Raw genomic sequence first — 21,654 nt, 5'->3', positions numbered from 1 at the left:
TGATCATGGCATGCTAGCTCAAGCACCTTTTTACTGATTATTTGATTCTGAAAGACATAGTTGGATATTTGGTGAGAATATGAAATTCTTATCAGAGAGGGAAAACAAAACCAACCAACCCCAAAACAGGTCAATGAAATAGATTTTTGAGGAGTAAGGGAAATTTTGTTATAGGGAAGAATGAGTTTGCCTTGATTTGGAAAAGGGTTGAGCTTTGCCTCACAGGCTATAGCAGAGGTGTTTTTAGAGTAAGCAAAATAGCTTCTTACTACCGTTTGTTTCTTGACTTGAATGGGTCAAGAGTCAGTTCATGGATAAGGACACAACTGCTTGCCTTGAAAAGCTCACAGAGACAAATAACAGCTCGGCATTTTGATGAAGAGGAGGACATGGAGAAATTCTCAGACACAAGAACAAAGAATTCTTTTTACAAGCCTAGACTACAGTAAGAGCCTATTGAAATCTGCAATGAAGTGGATTTTTAAAAGGGAGGAAAGAAACCCTTCAGTTTGGGAAGGATTCGAGAGACGGTGTAAATAACTACCGTAGCACTTAGGTCCATTGCAGGGACCCAATGCGGTATTGACTTGTCCATGGACTTTTCTTAGACTCCCTAAACTGCACCACATTTGGCCTGAAATCTCAACTCTGTGTTTCTACAGGCATGCCTTGTCCTGAAAGGCTAAACACACTACTTTGGGCTAAGCTTTAATTTTATAGGAAATATGTATGCTGACTATTGGTGTTTCAGTGGCTTTTTTTAAAAGGAAGCAAACCAGACAATTGGCTTAAAGAACTGTACACTTCTACCCTCATGAGAGATCGTAAATTATGGATTTTGAGCGGACGCGAGTGTCTGCTTGTAATTCTGACTAACCTTTAAGCTGTTACATGGGAGAAACGTAGCCCTTTCTTGCTGTTCCCGTCAATGTTTTTTTTTCTTTTCTTTTTTAGGGGAGACTCTACACAGTATGTAGGACTTAATTTTGTGTCACACAGCTGACAACTGACCTGTACATTTTGGGGGAAACTTAGTGATTCTGTATGGTTTTAGCACTGTATGGGTCAGGCACTTAAAACATAGATGTTGTCATGCCTATTTTGGAGCACTGGAGACCTTTTAGTGGATAAAGGTGTTGAACATTAAAGACTCCAGTGCTTGTCTGTACTGTAGTGTTAGGCTGCAGTAGTTAGACAGTACTAGCTGCTGCGCTTTTAGCTTCTTGGTGAGGTGAACCACAGGCATTTTTCATAGAATCATTTTGATTGGAAGAGACCCTCAAGATCATTGAGTCCAGCCATAACCTAACTCTGGCACTAAACCGTGTCCCTAAGAACCTCATCTATATGCCTTTTAAACACCTGCAGGGATGGTAATTCCACTACTTCCCTGGGCAGCCTGTTCCAATGCCTGACGACCCTTTCAGTGCAGAAACTTTTCCTAGTATCCAGTCTGAACCTCCCCTGGGGCAACTTGAGGCCATTTCCTCTTGTCCTGTTGCTTGCTACTTGGGAGAAGAGACCAACCCCCTCCATGCTACAACCTCCTTTCAGGCAGTTGTAGACAGTGATCAGGTCTCCCCTCAGCCTCCTTTTCTCCAGGCTGAACAGCCCCAGTTCCCTTAGCTGCTCCTCATCAGACTTTTGCTCCAGACTCCTCACCAACTTCCTTGCCCTTTTCTTAACTCTTCCCATTTCAGAGATTCTATAAAAACTACTATCTAGCAGAGCTGCTGATCATTCTGATCTCCACAGATCAAGTTTTAACTTCTGGATCACAGAACCAACTGCAATTTATTGCTGTCAGGATTTGCTTATTAAAATGTTCTGGGCTAGAGATTTAAACCATAAAGAGACTTGATTTTTTTTTTTTCAGTGTTGTATGCAACAAGCTGTTACTTGGTTCCAGCTACTTTTGCTGTGTAAGGGAGGGGCTTTCAGGAGTGGCAGTGATGTGTCATAATGTTGCAGTCACAACCTGGCTGAATGAATGTGTGGTAACAGGAGACAATTATCCCTATTTGTGAACTAGAAATACTAGACACCCAAAAACCAGACACTGAAACTAGTACATGCTGAACGTGTTTGTCACTAAACGAACAGATCTTAGGAAAGACAGTAACTGTTTACAGCCTTTTTGAAAGGGAGTTTTGTTAAAAAGAATGTGGCCCTTTCCTGCCCCCTTCCTTTTCATCCCTTTCTTCTCTTTGCTTTCTGTCACCAGTTTAGTGAACTTCAGAATATCTAAACTTTATTTGTAAATAGATTAATTTTGCAGATTGTGAGAACAAGTCCTAGGGTTCCTCTGCAATGTGTAGGTTGTCCTACGTTTGATCTTTTTTAGATTTTTTTTTTTCTCCTACTGTTGGCATCAGTCCTGCAGTTGCACTTGTGAAAATGCACAGATCATGTCTTGAAGCTATGAAGACAGTTATAGCTCTCTAGTGAAAGTGGAAAAGGTTTCCATGTGGTCTTTATGTTGCTTTCCAGTCTTCAGAACTGAGTTGGCAACCACTAGTGTTTTTCAGGTTTTGATTAGCAGAGCATGAGCATCCCTAATGGCGTGTTGGGTTTCACACCTTGCAGTGTTAGGGGCACTCCTACACAGGCCGTAACTAAAGTTATAGAGCACACAGCAATACTGTCGAATAATCTTTCTCACTGCATGACTCCAGATTAACTGTCCTACTCCTTAAAGTAAACAAGATTTCTTTTAGATTGTGGTCTGCAGGAAAAATTCACAAGACTTTGCTCCCCTTTCCTTGAAGGGATGAGCAGGCAGGAGATCCAGGCCTGGGAGAACTGGCAGCTCCTGTGCTCATCTTGGGCTCCCCTACAGCCTTGGGTGTGTGTTCCCCAGCCTGACTGATTGCCTGTCCATCAGTCACCTGAGGCTTGCTCATCTGAGCAGAAGGTGGGAGAGGAGGCGGGTGTTTCAGTGTCTGGCCTTTAGTTGTCTCTGTAAGAAGCTATATGGTTTTAGCCAACTGGAAGATTGGGAATCCTTATCTTAAAAGACAGTAATGGTTGACACAGGGGAAGTCTTTCTGTTAACTAGTTTTTTTTTCCTGTATTTCTCACACATTCTGTTAAATTAAGTTAGAATGAATTTAAAACCCCTGCTTCCCTCTTTAAACACTAGGTATTTGTGGAAGAAAAATCCTATAAATAGGCAAAAGCATTGATTGGAGATGGCTAAGTGTATTTAACAAAACAAAAATGCAGTCGTGTAGACAATGGAACTCCATTATTTCTTTGGACCTTAAGTGCAGGCAGACGTAATTCTGTATAATACAGATTTTGTAATTGGTTTGTAAACACACTAATAAAATTCATGGGGGAAGCAGTGAGGTTTCTTAATGAAAAATGTCAAAACACCGTGGATGATATGGTGTTACAGTGCACTGCATTAGCAAATTAATAATGTATCCATAATTGAAATTTAACATCTTGTGTTCTTTTCTCTAAGTGTACTTAAAACCAAGTCTTATTTTATCCCATGATAATTTGACTGGTTGCTGTCAGCGTTACTCTTTAATGACCCATTTGTCTGTGTTGGTATTGCTGAGCTCTTAAAAACTGTAATAAAAATACTATTTTAGAATTATGTATCAGTGTCTAATAGCCTTTCTCTTTGTGGTGACCATTTGAAAATTAAATTTCTTCTGAAAAAAGAAGATCCAGCTTTGCCTGTGAGATTCAAACTGGGTTTCTTCCCTGGTATTTAGCAGTAAGGGATTCTGTAGGTCATCTTATGGTTATCATGACCATGCACAGTTTTATAATATTTTGGTATCTGCTTTTTTTCTTGGGTAACATGGGGGAGGTTACTAGTTTATTGCTGGTCAGAACTGGGTAGCAAATTTTTCTCCTCTTCTGACAAATGGTTTTATTCTTCACTCACAGTCATTGTGGAATATATATGCTTTTTCACTTAATAATTATACACAGTCTAAATCTTTGCTTGATTTTGCATTCTTGCTCAGCAAGATAGTAAGTGGTTCCCTGTGTCTTCGATATTTAGTAACTTCAAAGTGGTCCCTCAGGAGCTGGTTGGAAAGCAAATTTTTTTGTATTGTATGTTCTTATTAAAATATTTTGCTGATATGTTTTCTTCATTCATTCTTTAGTAGTTTAATATTCTCTATAGTTATTTTCGAGGTTGTTGAACAGTGTGCTATCAGCATAGATATTATAAAGTAGCCAAATGATCCTAAGCTGAATGAGAAGTGAATTAATATGCATGGAGACGGAGATGGAGTTATTCTAGAGCACAGCAAGTTCTCCTCTAGTTTTAATTTCTGTATTCAGCATTTCTGAACTGTGTTAATCCAAGGAGCCGTGACACTTTGGAATTTTAGAAATTCAGCTGGAAAGATACACAAAGGCCATTTGATAGGGCATCACTGCACTAGTTTTTTTCCTTTACAGCAGAAGAGAAATTAGGTTATAGGAAAATAAAAGTCGTGTAGTACTTTTTAGTCCTATTTGCATGCCCGTAAATCATTGCACAGGTTGTTCTGCAGTAATTTTCTGGGCTACCAATTACTCAAGGATCATAGAGTGTAAATATTCTCACACGATGTGTAAGTGTATAGCTAGATTATTATTTTTTTTTATACCAGTCTGTTCCATTTTGAGAACTATGGAAGTCAGTATTGCATCCACCCTACAAAATAATTTCTTGTAACTGACAACTGCTGAAACTATTTTACCAAAATGAGAGATGCAGCTGATCACAGCTGTCCTGAAAGTCACCAGGCAGTGAAAGTAACTTTAAAACCAGACACCAGAAGGTGTGTAAATACTCCGTAGCTCAGCTCTGATTGTTTTGGGTGTACACACAGCTGGTGCAATTCTCTGAGAACTCAGAGCAGACAATCCATTGACCCTCTTTGAGGTAGACAAATTCTGGGCTTTTCTACTGAAAAAAATGAACCATGATGCCTGTTTTTGTCTTCTACATCTGAAAGATCAAATCACATCTAAAAATCTGTCTGGCACAGAGAGACAATTTTCAGATTATGAAATTCTGCAGTTGATGTTTCAAACTATGGATTTGCCAGAATGTGTCCTCAAACACCTCTGTTGAAGTCTCACCACCTCATAACACTCACTTTCTGCCTGAATGTCATCAGAATGCTTTTGTCTTGGCTCCAGCATCACCTAGGCATGGCGTGAATCATAATACCTTACGGTGAAACTTGAGACCAGTTCCAAAGAGGAAACAGCTACTACTGTTTCTGGCAGGACGTTTGTTGTACCTCTAATTATCCCAGTTCACTAATGGGTTTCATTGCAGTTCTGTTACAGAACTCTTTGTGTATAGTTTGTGATTAAATAATGTATATTAATTGCAAAATTTACAGTTAAATAATACAAAGTGTAGACGTCTATGTTATTTTCCAAGCATTCACCTTATATGACATCTTTTAAAGAACTGCTCTCTTCACAGGAAAATCAGCAATATATTTAAAAACAGAGGCAGCTGTTATGTAAGTTTCAGGCAACAGTTTTGAACTTGTCTCTTAGTTGTAGGCGAAATCATTTGTTTGTTCATCAATTGTAAGAAATTATTTGCAAACCTTTTTTCATGTTTTCAGTAAATTTTAGTATGTCATTAAGTTTAAAATCAACTTAAAAATAATTATTTTCTAGGTCAAGAAATGGTGTTCAAGTGCCTTGGAGAAGGAATTCTTGAAAAGGCCTTTCAGGGATATAACGCGTGTATTTTTGCCTATGGACAGACAGGTGAGTCTCCTGTGCTAGAAGGGAAGAACACTTTTTGTACACATGGGAAGTGGGAAGAACAAAACATAAATATTAAGTTGGTAAAATTAAAAAAATATTATTTGAAATATCAAAATATTAAATATCAAATATTTGGCACAGCCAGTGACAATGTAAAATTCTTAAAGCCGCTCTCTAACTATGTTTCTAGTTAGTACCTGTTAGGCTGCTTTCAAAGCCTGAAAGGAGCAGTTCATACCAAACACTCATTCAGTCTTTTGTGTTTAAGTGCCTTCAATGGGGTCCCAAGTAATGGCCCTGCTGAACAAACTTTTAGGATAATTTCTCTTTTTGTTTATCTGTGCCTTGTAATCCAAAGAGCAGGCTATCTGTCTGGAATAGCGTGCCACTTGTTCTGATATGTGCTTCTGGAGGAATAAAAAGAGAATTAAAACATACGCTTCAGGAACAATTGAATAACTCAGAAACTATATTCTAAAGCATTTTCTTCTTTTTTCCTCTAGGTTCAGGAAAATCCTTTTCAATGATGGGCAATGCAGAGCAGCAGGGTCTGATCCCACGGCTCTGTTGTGCTTTATTTCAGAGAATCTCTGTGGAAGAAAATGAATCTCATACTTTTAAAGTCGAAGTGTCCTATATGGAAATCTACAATGAGAAAGTCAGAGATCTGCTTGACCCAAAAGGGTGAGTAGCCTCACTTTCCGTTGTTTATGTCTGAAACTGTAAAAGTAGAAATCACTTTTGTAAGTCAAATGCCTTAGAAAGGATTGGATAATAAACAGCAGAAATGTAGTAGGAACTGGTGTAGATCAACTTAAATATTAGGATACCATCATAATGATGCAAACAAATACTGTATGAAGTAGTTTACCACCAGAAAGCAATACTGTACAAGTACAAGTAAACTCTGGGGTATTTTTGCTGTATGATCCAGACCATATTAAGGTAAGAATTTTCATCAGCTAGGAGGAGTTTGAAACTTATTTACAACATGTTGCTTCTGGTTTGGGCATTGAACTTTTTTAATGTGGAAGAGTAACACCTCAAAATATACTCATGGTACTCTTTTCTTCTGTTTTGTCTACCCAAAATTACTGCTTATGTGCTCTGGTTTGGAGATGTCTAGACAACAGGTAGTTTGATAGGGTGGGTTGTTTTGTTTTTTTTTTGAAGCTGAGTGTTGGTATAAGTGGTATATATTTTGATTCTTGAATATAGTTGCATTAGGTGAAGAAGTATGCAAGTTAGTTAAAAAGGTATATTTGAGAGTTACTTGATACGTGTCAATAAAGCGTGGAAAATGCAGGAAGAGTTGAAGCTTTAGCAAATTATTGGGGAAAGGGTAAAAGAAGGGTTTTAGGTTTCCTTTTTTGTCAGCATTCTCTCTGCCACGTAAGGCATTTCAGGTTTTGTTCCAGCCACAAGTACTGGGGTGGGAGGATGCATTAAAAATACTTCATGTATATAGATTTACCTCAAATTAATCTAACTGGTTTTAAAACAATCCTGGAAGACTTATTTTCCTCCCATTACAATTAAAACACATAAATTGACTTCTGCTATATAGAAGATTCTTATAATTTCATACTGTAATTTTTGTTTTTCAATGAAGTGCACACTAGTGGATTGTGCATAAAGTCTCCTTTATTCCATAGGAGTCGGCAGTCCCTTAAGGTTCGAGAGCACAAAGTGTTGGGACCATATGTGGATGGCCTGTCTCAGCTGGCTGTTACAAACTTTGAGGTAAATCTAAACTAATGACAAGTTTATAAATAACACCTATGTACATAAACAGTAGGTATATTATAAGAGATAAACTTGTGTCTATCCAGGTATTTCAGTTCTTGAGTGTTTATGGTCTCTCGCAATTGCGAAGATCTTCTCTAATGCTTCAAGAGTATTTATTTCATGTAAAAGCACTGGATTTGGCTTTATGTTGGTTAAAAATACAATAGTGGTATCTCTTTGTTTTGCAGTTTTTGAAGCATATAGTATACACAAAGAAGACAATATTTCCTTGACACAGGAAATACAAGGCTTCCAAAATAAGAATATTAGTCTTCCAGCATGAATTCTTTTGATTTTGTTATTGAATATGACCTCTTATTTTATATAAGTATATTGCATGAGGAGCTACAACATGGCTTGTATAATTCATTATTTAAATCATGACAGCATCAAGTCCCTCCTCAGTTACCAAAACATATTCAGATAGAACAGTATTGTAGAAGCCAAGGAACTAATATAGCTACAATGGAAATAATTAAAGTGGTGCAGTTGTATGAATTGCGCAGGCTTTTTTTTTTTTTTATGAGAAAGCTGATTTGGGTATGTTGGTTTTTAAAAAAATGTTCATTCTTTGTGTAGCATTATGTGGGAACCGTTTTGCTCTTTTTATGGGGATTTTTATTTTTCTAAAGCATTTGTGCGTATTTTAGAGTTATAAAAACTGCTCTTGCGGCTTTTATGGTGAATCCCGTACTTTGAAAACAAACCTTCATTCAAATTCTAGAAAACTTTGTTTATACCTAGTTTTTGGCTGATGACTTTTACAAAACTGTCTTGGAAGACTCAGCAAGTACATATATCAGATTCGACATAGTCGTCTTTGTTTTTACCTATGTGAGAAGGTTTGTTTATTTTTTTAACCTCACAGGCTCCAAGTGAGGTAACCCTTTGAGCCAATTAAGTGAAGATAGTGTTAGTGCAGTTCAGTGAAAAGATGCATTGTGTTCACTTATGTAAGTGGATCTGTGCTGGCCTGGTTACTGGCATTAAACAATATGATTTGTAATGTGGACGTTGCCAACGTATTTCAGCAGCAGATAAGAAGGCTCATTGACTGAAGTTGCTTGGCTTTTAAGTGCAGCACTTAAAACAGAGATATGATTTAACGTTGTTCTGTGGAATTACGTACCCTCTGTACCAATACCTCTCAAAATGTGCAAATTTTCTCATTATTTCTACCTTCTCTTCTTCCTCTCTCTCTCACGTACACACCCTTTCATCTAGATGGGGATTTTGTTCAGCAAGCACAATACTTGCTTTCATCCTAACATAACTTTTTACTCCTTTTGCTCTAGGATATTGAGTCACTGATGTCAGAGGGAAACAAATCACGAACAGTTGCTGCAACCAACATGAATGAAGAAAGCAGCCGCTCTCATGCTGTCTTCAACATTATAGTGACTCAGACACTTTATGACCTGCATTCTGGTGTATGTGTTTCTGTTGGTTAATTTATGAAGCTATGCTAAATTACTCTTCTTCCTTCCACTTCCATATATATTATGTTTAGCTGTGTTCCTACCTTTAATGCCATGGGGTCCAGCAATCAAAGGAATACTGACAAGACCCTAAGACTGAGAGAACCATGGAAGAGTGAGGAAGCACTCCAGATGAAGCAGACAGTTGGGTCAATTTTTAAGATTATATTGCCACCATGAAACCTGTTTCAGGCCCAAACTGCTGCTGAAGTTATGTTTTAATGGTTGTTGATGTTACCACACAGCTGATTCTGGTTCATTAGTGCTTCAGCCCTTGACTATAAAATGAGTGACTCTTAAAGAGCTATAAAAACTCTGACAATTCCTTCTTCTCTCATATATTGTATTTGATACTTTAACCCACATTATTATGGAGAACAGTGTTTCATGGTGCCAGTGTCAGACCTGTTAGCACTTTGTGCTGGTATTTCTTAGCTGTTGTTCTCCTGTGTCCCATCTGTGCAGAATTCTGGAGAGAAGGTCAGCAAGGTCAGCCTGGTGGATTTGGCTGGGAGCGAGAGAGTGTCCAAAACGGGAGCTGCAGGAGAACGTCTGAAGGAGGGCAGCAACATAAACAAGTAAGGCATTGGCATATGCAGGTTGCGGAGCTTAATTGTGTAATCACTGTTGTCTCCTTGGCTGCCTCTCTTGGTGTGCTTGTCACGAGTCAGTTCAAATGATAGACCTTAGTTGACTCAGATGAGGGCTGTATGAATTTTATCTGGAAAAAGTGACAGCAACGCTCTTTAATTAAGCATATACCTTTTGTGATTCATTTATACACCCTGTCCTCAGGCTCATGTGTTTGTCTCGTCATCTCCTCAAGGAAGAATGCAGAGTTGCAGAGTTAAATGGCTTTGTTCCAACGCGTATTAAAATATGTAAGAGTATAATTCACAGTTTAATAAAACCAGATCAGTATGAAGCTGTGTCAGTTTAGCATTGCCTTGGGCATTTGTACTCAAGCAGTGACAAGTTTTAAGGCACTTTTTTTACTGTAATTACTATGTTATTGCCCAAAAGCAAGAATTTAGTACGCTGTTACTGCTTTCTTGCATACACTAGTTTTCCTGGGAAAGAAAGGGTTTAACTGTTACATTAAAAGCTATGACTTTCTTCAATTTAATTTTAACGTGTTGCAAAATGTTTTGATGTATTTTAAGTTAACAATGACAGCATGAAGTGTGTTTGAACTGCATTCATAGTTAAAATGATTTTAAATTACCTCTTTTTAGAATTTGAACACGTTTGCTCTTTCTAGTTTAATTTCTAATCGACTTAGTGTTTAATGCATCATTTTGGTAGCCACACTGGCATAGTTCCTGTGAAACAAAATGATGTGGCTCTGTTTGCCTAATGACAGGTTTTGTACCTTTACCCCACAGGTTACTAGCTAAATTTGGATGGTTTTTACTAGAAACCATATCTCTGTTTTGCATAAACAAAGGTGCAATTAAATGCTTCTTTCTGATTCTTGGGAAATAATTCAAATGCCAGTTCTCTCAACAGCTATTAACACATTGCAAGTGTAGCTATAGATACAGAAAGACTTCGTGGGTGTTTTTTGTTTTCCTATTAGGATCGTTACTCTGTTATATGGTTTCGATGCAGTAGGGAAAAGTTCTTTTGCCCATGCTGAATCTCTTTGACAATACAGGATTGCAGATGCAAGCTCCAAACTTTTCTCTAAAAGATATTTTTAAAAGTAGAGAGCTCTACATTTTTCATTAATTAAATTCTGAAATGATGTAAATCTGTATTACTTAATCCTTTTATTAAGCATTCTCTATTTGAAATGTGTTCTGGAACTGGTAGACAGGAGAGAATTCTTAGTGCTGTGCTTGGTGTCTTCTGTTAGATTTTTGCTGTTACTTGGAGCTTTAATGAAGTCTGACTTTCTCTGGAAGCCTCAATTTTTATACATGTTTTATCAGGCTTGTTCTTCAGAGAACATGGTGTATGATCATCTCTTGGGTGTGATACACCTTACTTCTTAGGGAAAGGGAGTAATCTTTTCTGGAGTGATGCAGTATAAACCATATACTTTATTATGTCAGCTCCTTTTAAAATAATTTTTATTCTTTTTTAAAAAAAGCTGTAACTTGCAGTGGTAGGATGTGTTACGTTTAAAGAGATCGAAAATGGAGCTGCTGAAATTACTTGGCAAATAAGTTTACTGCTTCTGCTATGTTTTATTGACTTCAAGAAGAATGTGAAAATAATTTATCTGTTCATGTATTTACAGGGCAGGGAAAATGTGCACTCAGCTGTGTGTACCAAAACTGTGTAGTGTGACATCTGGCCAGTCTCTGCAGGTGCCTGTGCTGTTTGTTTCTGATGGAACCTGGCTGGGGCTCTGGCAGCTGCCACCTTGGTCCCACAGCTCATCCAGTTGTAAACACTCTTTGCTGTCTTGGGACAGCACGTTGCAGAGGGGACATGGTGGATTGTTCTACGCTTAGCAAAATAGTGGAGAGTTGTGTCGTTTTGTTAATGGCTCCATAAAGTCATAATAAAGATGACTTCTGTTTTTTCTCAGAGCTGATGCAGAGTTGCCTTGGTGAAAGTGCTGGGTGTCTGCCCTTTATTGTTGAGGTTTTTGGGGGACTTGCAGTACCTCATAGGAAAGCTGGATGTGCTTGTTGGTGCCCAGGATGTGCAAGTTCCCATATGGAGCGTAGAAATGCAGGTGCTTAATAACTCTCTGTGGCGTAGTCAAGGAATTTCTAGATTACAATAGTAGGAGGAAGCAGAATAAACAAGCTATCAATTAGTGGCTAAGAAAAATACTTTCTGTGAGCAGTCTGCAATTTTAACTCTGATTAGTAACATCATAGCTATTGTCATTTTAACGTGAGAATGCAAGAAGAAGCCTTTAAAGTGTAGTTGGGAGGAAGGAATGGGTTGGGACAGGTCTGACTCCAAGCTGATTTTAGGGAGGTTTTTATTGAGTGGAAACTAATGGAAAGGTGGATTCTGTTGAGGAATTTGGTTGTAAATTGTACAGAAGTAGCTTGAATGGGTGAGCTTCCCACTGCCTGCTAGCAAGGGCAACCTGGTTGTGCGTGAGGAATAGGGACAAGGAGAACAGAAAGTGTGCAGAAACAGTGCTTTCCCATAGTTTTTCACAACATGAGTTCACTCTGCTGCTCCTGTAGTGCCTGAGTCTCCTCTGCGATAGGGGCTTAGGCCTACTGGTTGATACCGTTGTATGAGTAGTGTGAGATAGGATCAAAGTAATGACAGATCTCTGATGTGTCACTTAGCATGAAGGAAAGCAGCCCGTGAGTCCTGTGATTGTTTTGTTGGGCAGCCATTTGTTTTACTGCTTTCCTCAAAGTCTTTAAACAGCTTTGTGTTGTGAAATCTCAAGCAGAATATGTCAATGACTACAGTTTGGCTTTTATTGCAGATGTTAACAGTCTTAAAATTGGTATTTATAAGGAGCAGAAATATTATAAAATCTTTTAATCTTGTGTTAATAAACTGTAGCTTATAATTTCCTGTTCATTAAAATACAGGGCCCATAACTCAAATTGGTGTTACAGCCCTGTTGTGAAGTAGTTTTCAGTGACAGGCCTTTTTGAATCTCAGTTCTTTCCATCTGTCTTTTGAGTGTCCTTTTCTTCCCCTCTCCCTCAGTTTTTTTGCTTTGATTTTCACATTCCCCTCATTTAAAGAGGGGAAAGAGGAATCAGAGGAAAATAGGCCAGGGTGACTTTTTAACTTTAAGCTCCTTGAAGGTGGACTCTGTTGGGAGTGTGCTGGTGCTGCTTTTCACTTGTGCTGTGGGAGGTTGCTACGGAGCAGTGTACAGCATCCTACTGTTTGCTCTTGCATGTTTAGCTCACTGCCATCTCTGCCTATGGAGACCAGAGGCTGGAGGCAAGAACCGATTCTCCCTCTCCTTTCTTCCTCCCACAAGCTTTCAGAGGTCGTTAGACTTTTATGCTGCAAATTAAAACTAACTGGCCTTTCTGCTGTGAGTTTTTCTGAGGCAAATAGCGAAGTTATCCTACAGACAAATTTACAAAGTAGAGTCCTCTCTTGGGAGATCAGATTGCGTAGCCTCTCCATGAATTTATTTTAATTTTGTTTTCAAGTCTATCCTATCATACTACTTTGTGCTATACACAATATAGGACATCTTTTGTGACACTCAATAAGCTAAGGCAGTCTGTTCTCTAGCACAGGTAATAGTTCTTGTTACCTTACCCTCAGATGTCTTCCTTGAAATATTCTTCTGTAGCGTTTTTGTAAGTGCTGTTTCTGAACCACTGACAGTTTCAAGCAGCACTAAGACCCTGTTACAAATCTTGTGCAAACAATGCCTATCAACTAAAATAGTACTGCTTTTTTGAAAAGGAAACTCAAAATGATTTAGTGGAACAGTACAATTAAAATTTTATTTCACTATCTAATTGTGATGCTGCTGAAGTTTTAAAGTAGTTATAAAGAGTAGCTGGATAATTGGGCATGGGTATGATGGAGCAGTATGCTCTTGGGCTTCAGTGCTGTCTGTTTTAAAACCCTTTAGGCATCTGTTTAATGTTCTCAGGCTCCTGAACCAGCTCATTATCCTAAATATACTCACCCCAAGAACCCCGATGTCACTTAAAATTTACACAGGGTTGTATAGCACTTGGATAATATAATGCATATATGCTTTGCACGGATTGCTCACAGAGCTACCACAGTTGATAGAAGTGATATGTGTACCAAAATGAATGAGTTACCTGTATTTTTTTCAGGATTCTAGAGTGCTGTTTGGGATGTGGCTGTCTGCTAAGCAGTTTTGGGGCTTTTCTTTTTCATGCTTGTGCAACATTTTTGTAACTGGGAGGTTGATTGGCCTATTCCCCTCCCAAGGGGAGCCTCCAAGGCTCTACCTCAGTCAACTCATTTGTCAAGGGAACCCCTAATCAAGGCTTTTTTGATGAGCAGTCCTCTATTGTTGTGTGATGGCTGATTAGTTAATAGTTCTTCTGGGCCATAGTTGACTTTGTCTTGAGGATGCCTCCTTATGACTAGAGAATTGTTCTGTTACAGTCTGTTGAGCCAGTGCTCTTAAAACATTGTTCTTAGAAACCGGATTCTTGCTGTGCTGCCAACACTGACTCGTAACAGTGTCATGAGGCACTGTCCAAGACAAAAAGGTTTTTAGTCTCCGAGAGAAGGTAGGTGTCTAATCAAAGGCAATGATTGTCTATGTACTGAAGCAGCCTGATTTACACTTTTCAAAATATTTAAATATCTGAATATTTCAACTTTATCTGTCTTCCTGAAGCTTGGTCTTAGTACCAGATGAGCTGAAACACCGTAGATATCCATTTTTTTTCTTCCAAATATGTAATTTTACTTAATACATTACCCTGTTTGGCAATGGGCTACCCTGTCTCCTGTGGTCATTTCCAACTTAAATTATTCCATGATATTTTGAAAATTGGATGTGAAGTTCTGCAGAGAACAAGTTAAACTCTTCAGCAAATCCTTTTTTCTGTGTTTTATTAAATCTACATTTGGAATATATATTAAAGCAATTCTGCTGTGTTGCATTTATAGGTCACTTTCAACGCTGGGCTTGGTTATATCCTCACTCGCTGACCAAGCAGCAGGGAAGGGGAAAAACAAGTTTGTGCCTTACAGAGACTCTGTACTCACATGGCTTCTCAAGGTAATTAATATTTTATGTTCATCCTGTTCACAAGATGTTAGCTTAATAGTTTGTAGGATCATCGTAGCACAACTCTGTGTATGTGGACTTATATTTTTTTAAAGGAGTGAGCTAAGGAGCTCTTGTAGCTCTAAGTTATTCCAAGTAATATGGACAGGTTAGTGTGTCTTGTGTTAATTCTGTTTAAAGTCCTATTTGGCTATTTTCAGTTATAGTGGAATCAGTGCTAGTGGAGGTGGCTGGAAATGTTTGTGGAACATGCTGCGTAGTTTATATCCAGAGTACCTTTCAGTGTCTAAATAATAAGCTTTGCAATTTAAGTTTTTTTGTAAAGACACTGTATAACCTGAGAACCATTTTTAACTCTTGAACTTTCTGTGGATGCACTCTACAGGACAACTTGGGAGGAAACAGCCAAACGGCCATGATAGCCACAATTAGTCCAGCAGCAGACAATTATGAAGAAACACTCTCTACTCTCAGATATGCAGACAGAGCCAAAAGGATAGTTAATCATGCTGTGGTGAATGAAGATCCAAATGCTAGAGTCATCAGAGAACTACGTGAAGAAGTTGAAAAACTCAAAGAACAGCTCTCGCAAGCTGAGGTAACGTTATTCACAGTATATGGTAAACCGAGTTTCACAAGGAAACATCAGACTCTGGCTGGAAGATTACCTTTCTTTTTAAGTCTTACAAAATGAGGAAAGGAAGAGTCCTGCACATTTTTGTTAAATAATTAACCTTGTTTACTGAAATAAATCCAACATAACTTTTAAATGAGGACAACGTTGTGGTAATGTTGACCCTTGTCAGAATAGACTGTTCTTGAGGAACTTCATGTCAAGCAATAATTGATGCAGCAGAGATAAGAGCTAGAGTACAACTTCATTGTGTAGACTTATGCCATTGTTTAACACCAGCAAGCAACTAAACACCACGCAGCCACTCACATACCCACCCACCACCCCCCCGCCACAGTGGGATGGGGAGAAGAATGGGGAAAAAAACAAACAAACAAACAAACAAAAAAAACCCGAAAGATTCATGGGTGGAGATAAAGATAGTTTCATAGGACAGCAAAGGAAGAGAAAATAATGATAATGATGATGATAAAATAACATACAAAACAAGTGGTGCACAGTGCATTTGCTCACCACCCACTGACCAATGCCCAACCCATCCCTGAGCAGCGATTGCCACCCCTTGACCATGTTCCCCCAGTGACATTATATGGTGTGGAATATCCCTTTGACCAGTTTGGGTCAGCTGTCCCGGCTGTGTCCTCTCCTAGCTTCGTGCACATGTCCTCTCTGGCAGTCCATGGGAAATCGAAAAGTCCTTGACCTAGTATATGCACTGTTGAGCAACAACTAAAACACCAGTTTGTTATCAACATTCTTCTCATACTAAGTCCAAAACACAGCACTGTATCAGGACAACTTATTAGCAGATTATTTTTTTTTTCATAGATGAACTACATAATTTTGAGATGTCAAATGGAAAAGTGTGAAAAGCTGAAAATCTGGTATTGGACCACAAAATATGTGGGATGTTTCTCTCCTTGACATTTGTAAAAAACTATAGAAAAGTGGCAAAAGTCCAATAGTGAAACCATCAACAATTTGCTTTACTGCCTTGACAGTTAACACTGGGATTGCTGCTTATTTTAGATTTATATTTCTGTTAATAATTGGAGAGCAAAGTATCAGGGTAGGGTAGTTTATTTTGTGATATGTGGAGTTATAAAGCACTGTGCTGTGGGAACATATTTTTGGTCTTTTCAGCCAAGATACAAAATACTGGTGGAAAAAGAACAAAGGTGTCTGATGGTAAATTTGTGTGGTGTTTAAACTTCACTTTCATTTAAGGAACAGTGTTCCTCATGTGAACAGTTCCTTACAGGCTGAAATGGGAAAATCTGATTTAAGAAAAAGGACTGATTCACTTTTCTTTTTGTAAATAAAAATCTGTTCTAATCCCATATTTTAAATAGGAAAATATTATTGTATTATGTTTTTAATTATGTTGGCGCAGAATGTGGCTGAAGACAATCAGTAGGAAGGTGTCCAAAGTCTTAGTAATTTATTTTAAAGTTTTTTCCTCTTATACATTCTGTTTTAAACAGTAATATAGAGTTATAGGCCAGCTTGTTGAATTCTTACTTGGCACTGGATGTGTTTGAGGCCTTTGCTTTTGTTTCCAATTGTGAAATGAGAAGTGTGTGTTAGCTCGAGAGCATGCCCTCCTTTGAAAGGTAATCAACAGGGTCAGTCGGAAAGCTGTAGTGCAACTCTAGAAACACTTACGAAACCAAAATAGCATGGAAGGCTAAATATCAAGAGAAATTTGTATATGAAACTGCTGTTGGAAGAAAGACTTCGCAGTTTAACTTCAGATAGCTAAGATTTAAAGTTTTTAAATACTCAGATATTTTTATACAGACACTGAAGCTTGATCGGCCAGGCCCAGAGATTTGGTTGGTTCCATTGGCCTCCGGAGCTATGTCGACCTTCAGCTATGTCAGAACTGGACCCCTTACAGGTTGTTTCTGTCCTCTTCCTTTGCAAGTGACCTGTTTCTTCATTTTCTGCCATGAAAAACCTGGGGATACAGTTGAAATCTATGTTTGTCGCATTTTATATTATGCTACTGTGTTCAGTTTCCTTATGCAAGCAGACACTGCAGTTGGAAGAGTAGATGAGAGTTTTTTGCTAATTTCTGTCTTTTAGGCCATGAAAGCACCAGAACTGAAGGAAAAATTGGAAGAATCTGAAAAGCTAATAAAGGAGCTAACAGTCACCTGGGAAGAAAAGCTAAGGAAAACAGAAGAAATTGCACAGGTATTTCAGAAATTTTGAGGAGGAAAGGCCAGATACTAATATAGTGCAAGTCAGCTGAATTTCATGAGCTTTAGTGGACTATGCTGCCTTCCCTGCCAGCTATTTAAAATTCCTCTGGACTTTTGTCTTTTCCCCTTGGTTGGTGGTGGTGTTGGTTTTGTTTGCTTGTTTTGTCTAAATTTCATTAGAATAAATGTAGCTGTGTCATGATATCATTGATAAAAACTAACATTTGGTTTTAAAATAAAATGTCAAAATATGTTTGGACAGCTCATTTATTTCTATGACCACAGTGGGATCTTGGACGTGTTTACCTTGAAGTGACTAAGAAAGTGAAGAATTACAAAAGGATCAGAGTTTTGGGTGGTATTTGTTGCATTTGCTTTTAGTGACTTCTTAACCAAAGAAGGAATATGTGTACATATATTCACTAATGTTTGGTTATTGTTATTGTACTTAAAATATGACTTCTGGATTCTAGTGTACTTTTTCATCATTTCCGCCGTCTATAGCTTGGAGAACAACTATTGTTGTTTTCCCTTACTAGTCCTAATGTTCCAGAAGCATGCTTTGGTGCAACGGTTGTTTAAATTAAAAAAAAAAAAAAAAGGCTTCAAAAGAATGAACCTAAATTGTAGCTTGCTGTTCTCTAAATTACCTGTGACTGTGGTTATTTTTGCATTATAATTGCAACTGAAACTAGTTTTTGACTAACATAGGGGCTCTAATAAAATCAGTAGGGCTGCTTTCAGGTAAGTTCCACTTTGGGGAAGCAGGTGCTTGAGGATTAGATTTAACCTTTTATTGTTGGCGTGTAAAAATAAATTCTGTTAAACATATAGTACTTAACCAGTGTCAAGTTCTGTTTCTGGTAGCGATATACAGAATGCATGCTCAGTACGTGCATCTTCAGCTTTAGTTGCTCTGCTTTTGTTTACTTGCTGTACTCGTGCCTATATGTTGCAGCAGGGGAGATTAACCTATTTTTGTGCTTACAGGAGAGGCAAAGACAGCTAGAAAGTATGGGAATTTCCCTTGAGTCTTCAGGTATCAAGGTTGGTGATGACAAGTGTTACCTGGTGAACCTGAATGCAGACCCTGCGCTTAATGAGCTTTTGGTTTACTACTTAAAGGTAAGAACTGAGCAGGATGTTTACACAGAATGAAAGGACACTTGTTTATTGTTTTGAATTTCTGGCTCAATTTGTTATATAGATTATTAAGACTAGTTGCAGCAAAATGGGATAGGCTGCCTCCTACTGCTTAGGTTTTTGTTCTCCCTCTGCAGTTCAGCTCCATTGCTTTCCTAACTGATTTCCTGATTGCCAACAGTGGGAGAAGTGCTCAGTGTGTGCCCATGTTCTAGATTTTCTAGGCAGGATGTGAGTAGGGTCACCTTCTGGGCTGAATGAGAAGAGAGAGCCTTGTGCTAGGTGCTTCTTTTTTGTTATTCAGCTGACGATTGCTTTAAATATTCCATGAGTTAATCATATGGAGATGATGCTTAGTACTAATCAGTAAGAGTAAACGTAGCCTTTGTCAGAAAAGTTTAAGAGAAAGCGGGGGGGGAAGCACTGTTTAAAATTTAGAGAAAAATATTTTCCTAGTGCCACTAGCTTTCATACCATTCTGTTTAGCGTAGTCTTGTGTCAGAGTGAAATGGTGTCAAAAACAAACCTCATAAGTTTGCAAGCAAATACAAGCTCCTTGTCAATAAGGTATGAAAGAATATCCTGTCTGGTTTTATAGTTACTTTCTGCTTTAGTGGCAGAGATAGGGCTTCTGCATTTGAACAGAAGCAAATAAAGCACAACCTCTCTAAAACAGCAAAGTATTTTGGCAGAATTTACAGTATGACTTGAAATTATGTAGATCTTAGTATGTTTGAGTTGTTGTATAGGTGTCTTCTAAAAAGCAGCCAACTCCGTGTATCATGTTTTACTATCTGTGCTGTTCTCTGTTATATATGCCTGCATGACGTGGCTGGTTTTCTTCACTATTTGCATTTATTACTTGTATGCAAGCATAGTCTAAGAATATTTTAAAATCAGAATTTGTGTGTCAACTGCTTTATTTTGCTTTATCTAAAATGATATGGAGATAAAGTGCATAGCAGAACAGTTTCTGTGTGACCTTTACAGTCTTCCAATCTGCTATGGCACCATTTCTACCCTACAGAAGTGCTTAGCAAAGAAGAGCATGTAGATTGTTCAGCCTCAATGCTTTAGCTAATATTGTCTTAGTTATGTAAACAGTGATAGTTTGCTTGTCCCTTAGTAACTGCTTATTTTCTAGGATCACACAAGAGTTGGTGCAGATACCTCTCAGGATATACAGCTCTTTGGTATAGGAATCCAACCAGAACACTGCGAGATTGATATTGCTTTTGATGGAGAAGTTACACTCACACCAAAAGAAAATGCAAGGTAAGGAGAATCAGCAGCACTTTTTAGTGAAGTGTTGCTTTTCTTTACCAGAGGATAACTTGCATGCATTTTTATTTTACATAGTCAGAAATATCTTACATTCTGATGAATGAGTTGCTTCAATACAGGTGACTTAAACAGATGCTTAGAAGTGAAATTCGGTGATAAAACTGAGATTTCCCCACGTGTGTACACACCTACCCACCCACTCACTTTGCACCTTAACAGACTATCAATCGTTTGACTCAGAATAAACCGTCGCAAGAAGCTTTTTAATAGGAATGGGGAACCATTGCTTGTCTCTGTCTTCAGTGGTAACACAATCACTGAGATGCTGCTGGCTGTCCTGACCCCTGCAATGGGATAGTAGCCTGTGTCTTGGTGGGGGAGGAGAAATTGTCTCTCATGAGTAGTTCCTGTTGTAAAGCTCAGTATTTTGTGAGAAAGAGGTGTTTTAAAGATCTGAAGACCTTGAAATTGTTTTCTAAATCTTTACTTACCATTGTGTCTAGTAAATATGCAATGTGAAGTCAAGTTTGTCCTTTTGTTTCTACTTTTGTATTTTAATTATTTTTCATTATGGGAGTACTGTGGCTTCTTGGGTGGAATGGTAAATGTCTTTGTCACTTCATCTTCAGTGGCATGTGATAAGCAATACCTTTGTCCCAGTTAATAGTCCTGCTGTTAGTCTGAAATCTGAATATCTAAATAAATGTATAGATTAGTATCAGAATGAGAAACAAAAGTTTGAGAGACACCTTTTAAAAAATCTGATCTCTTTCATTCTGCCTTCGGTAAAGTGCCTCTTAGCATTTGCATTTTCTTCTGCAGCCTACAGTACAAAATTTCAAACAGATGGGATTCAGACTTCTGGTGATATAGTTACTGTACTGGAAGTCAGTCATTTTGACTGGCAAGAACAAAGGCACACAGCAGTGGAAAAAACTTATTTTACTCATGCCTGGTGTGCAATGCTTAAGGAGCTGTTCTTAAGATACTAGTATCAACAGAAATCTAGCTACCAGAATATCATTAAAAAAAGAAGAAAATCTGGTTTTAAATCAAATGCTTACATGTTTGTGTTGACTTACTCAAGAAAGCTGAATTCAGAACACTGCATCTGAAAAAGGCTTTTCATTTTACTTCAGGTTTTTTTTCCCTTTCAGATAAAATGTTCTGCTTTGTGACTCTCATATGTGAAAGTTCAACAGCTCCATTTTTCCCATTTTGTGTTTGAAACTTAAATACAAAGAAACCAAAATGCAAATGTAGCAGTATACCAGATGTTCACAAAAATACACCTTTGTTAATAATAGTCACTCAGTCTGTTGAAAGAATGAAACTTGGATCTAAGGGTCTTTTCTTAGGCTTGAATGGTCTAGTATGTTAATAGTATATTTTACAACTCTTGTGTTGACTATCTTGTATCTTGGAGAGCTTTATCAGTAACAATTGCAGGCATCCAAATTAACAGACTGTTTGTAAGAAACAGCTGGAGACCCAGTTTGAGAAATGGGCATTTAAAAAAACTGTACAACTAAATCAACCTCATCTGTATGTTGACTAAAGAGTTGTGCCAGCCAAAGCTTTAATGAGAACCTAACAGATTTGTGCATGATATGACAGAAATCACTGCCTGTAGATTGGAGGAGCAGTAGATTTTGTAATTACTGTTCAATCTTTTGTTTTTAGGAT

At 38.0% G+C, this 21,654-nt stretch overlaps 1 protein-coding gene across 9 annotated transcripts in view; it reads left to right on the top strand.

Moving 5' to 3' along the window:
- Positions 1-21,654, top strand: part of KIF13A (kinesin family member 13A) — a 114,344-nt gene that overhangs the window by 55,430 nt on the left and 37,260 nt on the right. For 7 of the 9 annotated variants that reach the window (XM_065832719.2, XM_065832718.2, XM_065832720.2 and 4 more), the window contains exons 5-14: positions 5,659-5,751; positions 6,255-6,435; positions 7,407-7,494; positions 8,835-8,969; positions 9,483-9,595; positions 14,580-14,691; positions 15,086-15,298; positions 17,423-17,533; positions 18,532-18,666; positions 19,829-19,959. In XM_065832719.2, the coding sequence (XP_065688791.1) occupies positions 5,659-5,751; positions 6,255-6,435; positions 7,407-7,494; positions 8,835-8,969; positions 9,483-9,595; positions 14,580-14,691; positions 15,086-15,298; positions 17,423-17,533; positions 18,532-18,666; positions 19,829-19,959 (1,312 nt within the window). The remainder of the gene's footprint in view (positions 1-5,658; positions 5,752-6,254; positions 6,436-7,406; positions 7,495-8,834; positions 8,970-9,482; positions 9,596-14,579; positions 14,692-15,085; positions 15,299-17,422; positions 17,534-18,531; positions 18,667-19,828; positions 19,960-21,654) is intronic. The other 2 variants (XM_071804604.1, XM_071804605.1) reach the window with 1 other exon arrangement.

The sequence above is a fragment of the Patagioenas fasciata genome, chromosome 2, assembly GCF_037038585.1.
Source record: "Patagioenas fasciata isolate bPatFas1 chromosome 2, bPatFas1.hap1, whole genome shotgun sequence".
Lineage (NCBI taxonomy): Eukaryota > Metazoa > Chordata > Aves > Columbiformes > Columbidae > Patagioenas > Patagioenas fasciata.
Note: the sequence above shows the minus strand (reverse complement) of the source record. Positions and strands in the feature narration are given on the sequence as shown.